General features: G+C 42.5%; 1 protein-coding gene across 1 annotated transcript; it reads right to left on the bottom strand.

Moving 5' to 3' along the window:
• Positions 1-1,191: 1,191 nt before the first annotated feature.
• Positions 1,192-12,248, bottom strand: T265_15219 (hypothetical protein; the record flags this gene model as incomplete). The annotated part of the gene is given in 7 exon segments (XM_009177079.1): positions 1,192-1,639; positions 4,644-4,769; positions 8,577-8,805; positions 9,525-9,576; positions 9,606-9,824; positions 9,829-9,990; positions 12,192-12,248. Coding segments are annotated over 7 exon segments (1,293 nt in total).
• Between the last annotated feature and the right edge of the window lie 928 nt (positions 12,249-13,176).

The raw sequence follows: 13,176 nt of genomic DNA, 5'->3' as shown, positions 1-13,176 counted from the left end.
TGTGACATGTATCCGGTGACGACGTTGCTGTATCCACTTAACCAGACTGTTTATCTAACGCCTGTCTGTCACTTTGTACTGAGTTCGAAAGGGGAGTTGGGACAATCAAGCTGACATTGGCTTGCCCCAACACAAGGCTCAGATGCATTTACTTCATTGGTTTCCGAAGGTAAAACGCCACGCTGTTGGGCGTTTTCTCAAGAGACACAGGACACTTTACACCATCTGCCCACTAATCACCTTGGTTTCGAACAGTGATTCGTTTCATGGTCCAGAAGGAAGACAGGGCATTTGGTGGCAAACGTTTTTGCCATTCTATGCATGCATTTCAAAGTTCTGTTATCGTACTTCCAATTCATCATCATTCAGTGAAACCTCTTGTTTGTCCACATTGATATTGAGGAGTTGCGCATGTGCAGGCGTGGGCACTATGGAAACTCTGCGCCCGTGAAGTTCAACATTCCTGGGTTCCTCGAGCGATATAAAACTTGAAGTAATCGTCATCTAGACGTAACATTCTACCCATACTGCTGCTGAAAACTCTTGGAAAACCGGATCCGCAAGCAAAAGAGAGTAGTTGTCGGCAACTTTAATTAATCTTCGATTTTTGCATGGTCACAGCTTAAACTTTTCATCAGTTGTGACTTTCCAAACAACAGATGCATTTCTGTTCCTCCCTTCAAGATAAAACTTTCTAGAATTTGCAGAGAGTGAGAACAATCACCCAGAAAGATGTATTTCGAAATTGCTTAGCCATGAATAACGGCAGTTATACCCGGGATTCTGCTACAATGTATATTCACTACAAATCAGCGTTGATGAGAAAGTCGATTACCTCTCTTTCGTACGTCTTGGTTTGCACACTTCCGTCATTCAGGCATAGATGAATTTTCGAAGTTGCTGGTTGAATTGGATAAGGACGGCAAATTTGTGTATGGGCTTTGCAGTGTTGCATGTACATACCGAAGGAAAGAATCATGCAAGGGGGTAGAAGTTGCACATTTATGAAAGCTTCTTAAAATAGATTGTATACTTTGAATCTTTGGTGCATACCACAAAATCCTCCGTTGACATGGGGCTCACTACAAAGTGAGTGCTGCTTTCCAATCAACTTTGCATGCAAGTGTCAGTGTAGCTGGACCGCTGAGTAGAGAACTTCAATTGCATTTCCTTTTTTTTACCAAACTGAAGTCACGTGCGCTCCAGTGGTGTTACGGCTGATGGACTCGGTGACCCATAGCCACTTGAGTGATCGTCAGAAGAGGTATTCAGTTTCAATTCGTTATCCACCGATCTGGTTTTCATTGCTTCTTGGTCATGACTACCACAGTGGGTTTTCCAACTGGCAACTTTCTTCCTTTGCCTTGGCTGAAGAGTAGATTTCATGTCGTTCTGCCGTGAAAGTGTTTTAATGGTCGGCTGAGTTTTGGGCAGCTTTTTTCCAAATTCTATGCCATACGGTGGAATATTTTGTGTTGTTGATGTATGACACATGGTAGGGACGGCGGTCTTGAATGTTAGAACTTCACTGGTTTCCTGACATAAGTTAGGTTGTATGGATAACATCCTGGAGTCGATGTAATCCTGTTCACATAGAATGGTTTTGTTTTGAAGGTAGAATTTGTCGCCAATGCAAAACCTGGAGAAAAAGTAAGTGCTGTGTCGTTATGGCAAATAAAACAATGGTGGAGGTTGGTCAAGGAAGAAAGGGACATATAAGGAAGACTTGTAAGGATTTCGGTCGTCCAGATGAAGTGCCAACAAGGAACAAAAGATGTTTTGCTGCATGATGAGATTTGAAATATTCGAATTATTTTAGCTTAGATGCTTAAAATTACTCACAGAATTGGTTAGGGAGATGTGTCTTCAGTTCTGGGTGGTTATGAGGTTTTTAGAACGCACACTCACATCACTTTCGTCCGAACATTCATAATCCTGTCCTGGCGCAATCATTCTGGTGAATGCAGACCAAAGAAAAGAAGCACTGGGCTCGAGTTTCGCTCTTATTCGAGCTCATCAGCAGTGTATATGATTGGCCCTGCGGGGGTTTGAACTCCGCCCACCTGACATGTGAGGCGGACGTGTTACCGCCCATCCAACACCATTCTGGAATCAGCAGAATGATTGTGTTGGGACAGGAGAACGATTGTTCAAGCACGATTGATGTCAGCATGAATCCTACAAATACAGAAACCACCTAGAACTTGAGTTATCAGTTGATTAAAAACAGTTCGTATTTTCCAGCGCGGCAGTGAAGCATCGGTGTTGAACACTGATGTCACGCTGTCGATGATGATGATGATGATGATGATGATGATGATGATTCCAGCGCGATACATATAGTTGAGAATAAGTTTCTTATATGAGATAGCGCTTGTTGGCATCCATGTTGGATCACGGACCAGTTACCAGGTAGACTTTGATTCAGCACACGGGCGCCTTGACTGAGATCAGCTGTGGCAAAAAAATGCCTGCATTAATCCGTTTCTCATTCAAAAGCAGCTAGACCCAACTTCTGTGGCCTAGTGGAATCAAGGCCCGTGAAACTTGTTGAAAGTGTTGCATGTGTTGCTTACCAATCCGCTACCTGAACCTCAAGGCCTTAGCACGTGATTCTGCAGTGCATGCTGTTGGCACACAATTAAAAGTGCATCCGAACGGTCATAGAAATAAAAGGATTAGTATAGGCCTTGCTGAAACACCGTATCAGAAATTGTTGGTTTATAATTTAAAACTAGTGCACCTACCAGCGGAATTAAACAGCGTTATCCATGCATTTTAGCCAAGCGAACTGGAGCTACCATCATGAAAAACAGTCGACTGTCTCGTCAACAGAACGGTATCAATAGCTGTTTTCCTACTGGATCCAAAGTTCCAGTGGGTTCTCATGTGTGTTCTGTCCTGGAGTTCAGTACTTGTAGGTAAATTCAAACTACCGAGATATCCTATAAGTTTGCATCCTTTAATCCTTTCGATTGTATTGTTTGGTACTGGGACAGAAGGCAGATCTTGGGATGCAAACAATCCTTAATCATAGGTGCTTTCACGCAAAATGCTTTGAAGTAATCAAATACTTGAAGTCACGTGGGGTGAGAAGACACTTAACACTTGATTTGTATCATTACGTAGCATTCTTTCAAAAAGTGCTGTTGATAACAAGCCAAGCTCTATTGCATTGTGAAGGTCATATTAACCTAATTAAAGAGCGTCAGCTGATCTCATTTTAGAGTGTAACGAGGTTCATACACATAGTAGTAACGATAGCCGGCCGTCTCTGCTACCTAAACGTCGATAGTCATCCGATGGTGTCTGTCTACGGACACATGGCCAAAAAATCCATGCTCCGAACTGCAGCTGTTTCCGCTGTTTATGGGAATCCCATTCCAGTCAACTCATCACCCTATACAGACCCATGTTTCACTGATATACGCAATAGCAGACCGGCCATTTGGCAACCACACACCTCACACAGCTCAAACTAATAAGCTCTGTCCCACTAATACTACCAAATCAGGACATATACATCTGCGATCGAACACGTGGAGGTTTCTGTAGCGTACCCCTCAACAGAGCGTTTGACAAAGGTGATGTAGGTAGGTATTACGTGTGCACAGTGTACACGTGTTTTACCCGTATTAGGTGATATGCTACTCAGGGCCACCAACACTTTCAGGCTCCCAAAAATAAATTTCACTCGCAAAATATGTCATCGCTCCGTCATCGCACTACCTGGCATCCAACACCCAAACCACAGTCTCCATACGCCGCACATGTCTGTAGCTTTTTAGTCAGCGGTAAAGACTGCAACAACTTTGCTATTGTAGCTTCGTTTCGAAACCCAGTAAGATGACGAAGCTTATTAATGTGAAGCTGCCGCAACAATGAGTGCGCACGAATCCGTGTGGAAGTGGGCATAAGAAATGTCCGGGACATGCAGACATAGGGAAACAAACTGGCTTCCTAAAACAGTTGGAAAATATTTCCATGGAAGGAAACCATTCACAAGGTTGCTGAAATATACTGCGATATCTCAGATATCGTGCCACTTTGTGAAGGGCATCCAGTTGCAGAATAGCCTAAACAAGAGATCCATTTGAGTCTCTCATGAAAACCAAGTTGTTATGTAGTTATGGAACACTCCTTATATCTATGATGGAACTGGAACTCACAAACAATCGATGAATTATATGATAGGCCTCCATTTGAAATGATCGGTTCCATTTGCGGTAGCTGTTGGGGATCTAGATTACATACTACTTATGGGACACCGTTTAATTGAACTATTTAGTAGTGATCTGTTTTGAAAGGTATTTTCCATCAAAAGTGGTCCTTCAAGAAGCAGGAATCCGTATATGTAGGAAACCTCCTTTTTGCTTTCTATTTGGACCTTAGTACTGTACGGCGGAGTCCTTCATTGAAACATTGCTTAAATGAACAAAGGCGTTCACCTTTTTCGTTTAGGCGAGGAAAACAGTATTCATGCTATCCGACTGTGTATAAAAGACTACCAGAGCGTCGCGCGGAAAAATACTTCCGCTTACGAGATACTGCTTGGTTGACCAGCTGTTTCGACACAATCTTCATCAATCCTAGCAATGTGCAACGAGCAGATAACGAGAAAACGATGATATTTCCAGACTTACCTCAATTGACAACGTTGGCAACAGAAACAGTTGAGGTGATATACATTTTCTTGAATCCGCATAACAAACTCAAATCCAAGAATGCGCTTTAGGCAGACCACGCATATCCCCGTTTTTCCATAGAGCCTAGGTAAACAAAGCCCATTACATGACACTGAGTGTATTTGCGTAAAAGATGAACAAACTGACTGTTAAACAGTACTTTAAATTCAAGTGTTACTTGGTGAATATACACTTATTTACAACCTAGTTTGGTTTTTCGAGAGACTCACATGGAACCCAGCTAAAATCTTTCGGTTTGATGGTTCCAAGCAACCGAATGGGCTGCACCGGGCCGCCTCATGGTTCAGTAGGTACGATATTCGAGATATCGTGATACATATATATTTTTGTAACGCACTATTCTAAGGTTGCTGGAAACTCCTCGACAAGTGTTACTTGTTTTCGTGTCCCTTCTAATTGGTGCTTCGTGTGTTACTTGTTTCGAGCAGTGAATCCAAACACTGGTTTCTCAGGTGCGCATCCTGATGACTGATCAGGTGACTGTTCATGTGTTTGCTTGCAAACACATCGAATGATAATCCTGGCTTTGGTTAGCATATGGTTAAGTATGTTTTTGTCTGGTAAGCTTAAAACACAGCCAACCGCAACATCTTTAAAAAAACATCTGAAGAACATTTTTCATGAAGGAAACTACTCACAAGGTTGCTGAAAACTCCTTGACAGCCCACGACCGGTTTCGCCCTTCTTGGGGCTCATCAGGAAGGTGCAGGCCCCGAGTTTCCGCCAACTTCATGATCTACGTGAACCCAAATTGGACTGTTTTCGAGAAATACACTCACTTGCAAATCAATTTGGTTTTCAAGAGAGACTCACCTGAATCTCTCATTTAGGATGTTCTACAACTGAATTTGCTGCACACAGGCCGCCTCATGATCCAGTTGACACGATATCCGAGATATTGTAGTATATTTTCATTGTGGAAACCACTCACAAGTTTGCTGAAAACTCTTCGACAGCCCACGACCGTTTTCACCCTTCTTGGGGCTCATCAGGTAGGCGCAGTCCTCGGCTTTCCGTCAACCTTATATTTTACTTGAGACACATTGATTTGCAAATGAGTGTATTTCTCAAAAACAGTCCAATTTGGGTTCAAGTAGATCATGAGGTTGACGGAAACTCAGGAACTGCGCCTACCTGATGAGCCCCAAGAAGGGTGAAAACGGTCGTGTGCTGTCGAAGTGTTTTCAGCAAACTTGTAAGTAGTTTTCTTCATGAAAATTTACTGTGGTATCTCGAATGTCGTGCCAAATGGAAGTCTGCGTTGCTCCAAACCAAAGCGACAGTCGTGCCAAATGAATCATGAGGTGGTCTGTGTGCAGCACATTCAGTTTTAGAATATCCTAAACGAAAGATTCAGTTGAGTCTCTCGTAAAAACCATATTGATTGCAAACTTGTGTATTTTTCTGAACAACTTGTTTTCAATTAACTGAAAGGACAAGCTTCGCAAGTATACTGATAGCAGGGAGTAAGGACGAAGGGCATCAACTGACGATGTTTGGGGTCGTATTCCACTAAGCATTGTGCGTGGTAACTGTGATGGCATGTGTTTAGCGTACATAGCATTGGTCACTCGAAATGATTTATCCATTCCAGGTTTTCTGAGTGAGCTCGGCTGATAACACCGCTTCACGTAACTGCCGCGCGCACTGTCTTTTCAGTTTAACACCCATCTTAAAGACACTGTTTTCAGGATTCTTCTTGCTCTTGCAAAGCACAGCGACTCGTGCTCACTGTCGCCCTTCGCCACCAGGCCTGTATTGCAAAAACCAATTGCACTGGGCTCCAGAATCACAGTCTCACATGTCTGCATTGATCTTTGGAGCATGTCCTCACCAAGGCCTGACAGCGGGTGCTCGTTATCGCTTAGGGAGTGGAACCCCAACGTACAACGGCGATCTCACAACAAAATGGACACATACGACGAATAACTGGGTTCTTCTTCTCACAATGTGAACTTGGACCACTTTGTCAAAACGTGTACGACTCACTGCATTTATCCACAGGTGAGAACCGCTTACACAACCCCGAATTCTTTAGGGAAGGAAGACGACGACGTTTTGGTACTGAATGTACGAAGAAGTGACTCGACTGCACATCATGCGCAACGAAAAACAGACTAAGGAATTAGGAAGCACAGTTGATTCAATCCAGACTAGCGAAGTTTGAGACCTTAGCTAATCGATATGCGTAAGTACTGTGACCGAACAAATGAATCTTGCTGTGTCACTGTAGTCTTTCAGGAATTATCCTGAAAGATTTACTCCTATATCAAAACGGCACCCGGCACTGGACAAAGAGTAACTAGAAACGATTCAGGGCTATGCAAGACAATCCCCTAAGTCATAATGCATTAAACTAGTTTTAATCACCGATTACATGCATCAAATCTGCTTGTCCTAATCCTATTCTCGCCGGTGGCACGTTCACTCACTTCAGAGTCGTCAAACGGCGTTCACATCCAAGAGTGAAACTGCTTGAAACAATATAAGCCCAGGAACTACTAGGCTGCGTTCGTGGTAACTACTTCCGCACTTGTTACTTTACTATTCTTGCTCGAAAAATCGAAAAAAACTGTACCGAACGAGATTCCATAATCACTTCTATAGTGCAGTGAAGTGGCTAATTTGAGCCACGTAGTTAATAGTTCGCATTGATTTAAAGACTGCAGCAGAACAGATGAGGTCAACCAAAAATACATGGACGTGGAGGCTACTGTCTGCAATAAATAAGTGAAGGCATCAGCTGAACACAGTAAAACTCCTTTTTTCAGGTGCACTTGTCATATCTGATACTCATTTTGTTTGAAAGCCTTCATTTGGTTATTAGAAATAGCAATATTAGCAAGCATTTTTCTAGTTAATCAACCAAGTGTATTTTCTAAAAGCCCACTTCTTGAGTTTTAAACGTATGAAAATCTAAACAAGTAATTCGTAATAAACCCAATAATCTATTCCGTCTTGTTCTGTTTTGTTTTGTCTTTCGCGAAGTTTCGAAGAAAGAGGCAGACTCAACAAGATTTTGTATTATTCGCGGACTCTTCTCGTAACAACACAACACTATGTGCCAACAGGTGTTCCTTTTTCAAGGCTAGGTCGCATTAGTAGTAAGGATTGCCTTGATAACAGCTATTTCCAAGTTGATTCTTTTTCATGAGTATTATGGATGGTTACTATGTTAAAATCAAATTCCCAGACTGAGACTGGACCGGACCCAGATGTTGATGTAATATTGCTCAAGGTAATATCCCCGATCATAGAATCCCATCAGAATGTACGGTTCCGGAGCGATGTAAGTGAACAGTACCATAGAATGTAATGAAAGCATTTTTAACACATCAAAAAGCGTACTTAAATGAGATAGGTTGCTTTACGCCAGGAAAACTTATTTTCTGGATATAGAAGACCTTGAATTCCCCCAATTTTATGGAGTGATTAAGATCGTGATGTAGTGTAATGAAGCTGGGGTTCTTCGAAGTAAATAACTTACCCAATGGATATTCTTGCTTCTGGGATTCTGGGATTCTTACCGTGCTGTTCTGGCAATGGTTAAACAAGTGGAAAAAGCAGGGATGTCTCTCCAATCAAAACTCGTTCGTTAATCAGTCCTTCCTACCATGCTTACTTTGAAAAGTAGAGAAAAACAAACCAAACTGAGGAGGTGTTTCTCTACACCGGAGAATAAGCATAGTACCACATTAAAATATGAATCCTAAGTACCAGCTGCACACAGGAGCAACAAAACTCATTCCACCAAGCAAGTACTATATCTTGTTCAGATTACGTGCGTAATTTTCGCATCACAGGGAAACCTATGTAATAGTCCTCAGAACTATGTGAAATATCCCAAAAGAAGGATGAAGTTCGACGTACCTGAGGTAGTCACGCCGACAGAGTGGCATCCTTGCCTTCATATAACACACCTTGTCAAGTTCCGCGAGACGTACATCACAGCAAGCACATCGCAGGCAGTCTTCGTGCCAATATTTATCGTCTGCCACCAGAAGGTGAGCTTCACGGATGGGTTGTTCACACTTCGAACATAGCATTGTAGCTGTGTCGCGCATCAAACTCGATGTACTCTCAGGAACTCCGCAGATGTCTTTAGGAACACAAAAATAACAGGATGAAAAGGGAATTCCAGAGAAGAAAAAGTCTGATGGCATTCATACGTTCAACAGAAGCAGTATTTCATCTTAAATAAACCCATTTTTTATGTAATGATTAAAAGTTGCACCACTATTTCAGAAGTCAAAAAACGATTGTGTTCGACTGTTTTGTTACTCTGATGATGTCCGCAACTTTGTAGTTTGAATTGTATTAGGCCTAACGTCTAGGAAACCTCATAAACCGATCGATAAATGTTCAGACTTAAGTGAAACCTGTTGAGTTTGCATAGTCTTCAGTTGGAATCACAAGAAGACGCCTAATCGACAGATAAGTTTCGGCACTTAAACCAACCAAAACCGAGCCGGTCACTAGTTTCCCGACAGTAAACGGGTAAACGTGGAAATCGCAACACATTATGCCACATCTAACCTCTATACCATGGTATCTTACAGGATTAGGTTCCCCAGGTTGCACAAGGGGTCCGCTAACCCATGGTCGCAGTCTCTGCTATTCGTCGGGCTGCCACCCTTGGCTTCCCTGCCATCCTCGGATCTTAAGTTACTAAGTTCTGGCCATTGTAGCAAGCAGGGTCATTGTACCAGAGCTTTAGACCGGGACAAGGAATGAAGATGAATGAGGCTGACCTATGTCAAAAATATCGGTAGACTATACACTCATTTGGAAACTAATTTGGTTTTTCGAGAGACTCACCTGGAACCCAGCTGAACCTCTCGTTTGTGATGTTTTCAGGGTTTTCAGCAACCTAATGAGTAGTGCGTCACAAATATTTACATGTAACGCGATATCTCGAATACAGTAGCGACTGAAACATGAGGCGGCCTGGTGCGGCACATTCAGTCGCCTGGAAACATCACAAACGAGAGGTTCAGCTGGGTTCCAGGTGAGTCTCTCGAAAAACCAAATTAGTTTGCAAATGAGTGTATATTCGCTTGTTTCGTGCAATTTGGCTTCAGGTAGAACATAAGGTTGACGGAAACCCGGGGACTGCGCCTACCTGATGAGCCCCAAAAAGGGTGAAACCGATCGTGGGCTGTCGACGGATTTTCAGCAACCATATGAGGAGTACATCACAAATATTCACAAAATCGTTAGATATTCGGAGACAGTATCCACTTCTTGAGCTGTTCAAAATTAGAATAATTTGTGGATTGCTACGCTGCTAAATGACAGAAGAGCAAAGACACTTAAGCCAAGATGGAAAACGATAATCGTCGACCGATTTCACATGTAGAGTTTATGAAGGGAATCAGGCAGCCAAGGTTTCTTAGCGAGGTCAAAGATCGCGGCAAGGGCAGCGTGGGGTGACGAAAATCATTAAACACTGTTAATCTGTGTGGCCATCGGAATAGGTATGACAGGCAGGGGATGATAACGTGTAGGGTCACACACTGGGGAAGTTCACAGTTCGAGCCATCAAGGATATCAGGAGAAAGTGGGAGTGGAGATTTGATGTCATCGAATTTAACGATAATAAGCCATAGGCGTTAATAAATCAGCTAGAAGACTGTTGATTATCTGCGGATATTTCTTCGGATTTTGAAGTTCCATACGGACAGTTTTGCGTAGGCAACAACGAGTATTGCATTGAGATTCCGCATTTCACCTAAATCCTTCCTTGACAGTACAGAAAATTAATAGATATTAGGATATGAATGGCTATTAAAGCGCCTGGAAGCCGTAAAATAAAACATCAATTAGAGAGACATCGATGTCCTCAAAACTTTACAGCGGAAAGCTGTGAGAAAAATTGTAAACGGATGATCCAGTTGGGTCTCTTGTTCACATCATCGTAGTGTTAAAATCCACATATAAAGGATAATGAGTTTGAGCAAGCAGTAAGAGAAAAAAGAACATTATCAAAAAAGGTGCGCCTGAATATGTGGTTAAGTTAGGGGGAGAAATTATCGCCAGTTTTTACCACAGTAAAAAGAGGAATCCGACTTTGGGCCTAAAAAGAAACGGGATTAGTTTTACGGAGGGATGTAAACGCAGAGGGATTTGGTTGACATGCACCACGTGATGTATGGGCTGTCATGGTTTTTTGCGTACATCTACGCCCGTTTGGTTTATAATGAATGCCAGAAAAACAACAACCTCGTCTTTCTAAGGTATGAACTCCAGACCGGTAGTTCTAGATGGTTCTATATGGTTAGCTTGTTTCTGTCTAAATTTGAGTACCCGCCCTCTATTCCACTTGAACTCCTGCCTTGTACAAAAAGGCTGTTTGAAATGACTTCTCAACTGAACGTACCATTGATATAGTTGCTGAATTCTTTTCAGGAGCCCACGACCGGTCTCGTTCTTCTTGGGGATAATAAAGTGGGTGATGTCCCCTGTTTTTGCCCACTCTAATTCTGCAAGCAAACGCCGAATTAATATAATTCTATTGTCATATGAACATGAAGTAGGGGTTACTGAACAGTGTTGACTTAATGGTTTTCTATACACCGACATTGAATCCAGATGTCATTCTCTTCAAGCACCGCCGCTTCCATTATTCAAACCTGTGCTACTCAAATTTACCAGTTTGCTCTCAAAATGAGCCGATCAAATTGCAGCCACACATGACTGCATACCTTGAAGAGAAACTAATGACAGTTTCAATGGGGGCTGAAAGTGTAATATATACGGAAACCATGTGCGCATTTAAAGATTGAACTGGGAACTGATGAAGTATACTAGAGTTACTGGGGGATGGAACAGTAATCTTCCCGAGAAGATATGACACAAATACCAAGTCTTATTAAACCAAACTCACTCTTTTATGTACTTTACCGTAATCACTTATCTGCGCCTGAAAAATAATTCCGATTTCACGTAAATGTTTGTAGTTATTCTGTCTCATTGGTATTCATTTGCAATAGATTTGTGGGAAGACTTGGTTTGATAAGCTGTCACCACATGAACACTGCTCCCTAATATATGCTGACGTCCAGGAGGAGCGAGCACAAAGTACAATCAACAAAATATCCGAGGTCACGTGACTGACAATATTTCAAGTGTCGTCCGATTGGTTAACTCTTTTCCATTGTTCAGCTTGTCACTGTTGTAATTGCATCCTTCTCATCCAAAGCAAGGGGAAGAACGAACCTACATTTGTTAACACTGAGAGGATTACGCCTTTCTCTTGCAGCATTGTTTTCTGGTTGATGGTGGAGTGCAGACTAGCAGTTAAGTTAGCCAACCAAGTGGGAGCAATTCCGAGACATTGTGGCTGTGCCAAACAAGGTGGGGTTATTCCCAATTCATGAAAGACAGAAAGTTCCGGAAAGGGGAGGTGGTATATAGGCGGGAGGGTGACAGGAGCGGTGAAGTGTATTCACTTGGTTCGCTTGATGACGGAAGCGGGTTAATTACTTTCGCCCGTTTGCGTTTCAATGTTTGTATGCCGGGGACGATTGGACGAGGAGACATCCCATTTTATGATAATCTCCATAATTAATCAGCATAATCAATTTGCGACCGTAATTAAATTTACTCAGGCGAAACAAATTTATCCGAGTAATTTGAACACAAGAAGGGAGCTTGGAAAACTCTCTGGATAGTGTTTCGGTTTTCCATGCAGAGACTTTCAGTGTGTAAATTCCCAAAGATTCGCTAAAGCAGACGGAATGTATGGTTAAATCTTCTTGGAAGTAAGGTATTCTTTCCTTCAACGCTTGAACGAATCCGCGGGGTGCTTGGGGTGCTGTACAGGTCTATTTTGTCTCCAAAAACGGATGAAAATCAGCGCTGGTATACTGGCAACTATTTGTCCGAAGCACACAAGCACCTTCTGTATAGTTTTGTGGTTTAAGTACGACAGCTTCAAAGGACAGACCCATCAGTCAGGATGAATCGCAATTTGACTAATGAATTTCAAGAACAAAGCATCTTTCGTGGCTTTCCGTTCTCGGGATACGTAGAAGAGCTTGCGAAAATCGACTACACACGGATAAGCAACTCTCGTTTATACAACATTCCAGCAAAATTTGCTGCACAGCGGCAGATTCATGGGACGTTTAGCTGAGTAGCTCATTAAAGACAAAGTAATGAATATATTTGGTCATTCACTTGATATATGGTGGACTATGCCTCCGTGATGAAGCCGAAAATGTGCGAGTCCCATAGTGGACTGCTGCGGAGATTGCAGTGACCTTCAATTAGTAAGTTATGTGAGGACAGAGATGAACTTATCGATCAGCTAGTATATCGGACATCTTCAACGGATAGGATTCAGCATGGGATTCAGCCATAAAGGAAACTAATCACAAGGTTGCTGAAAACTCTTCGACAGCCCACGACGGTTTTCGCCCGTCTTGGGGCTCATCAGGTAGGCGCAGTCCCCAGGTTTACGTCAAAC

This window comes from Opisthorchis viverrini, assembly GCF_000715545.1.
Source record: "Opisthorchis viverrini unplaced genomic scaffold opera_v5_394, whole genome shotgun sequence".
Lineage (NCBI taxonomy): Eukaryota > Metazoa > Platyhelminthes > Trematoda > Opisthorchiida > Opisthorchiidae > Opisthorchis > Opisthorchis viverrini.
Note: the sequence above shows the minus strand (reverse complement) of the source record. Positions and strands in the feature narration are given on the sequence as shown.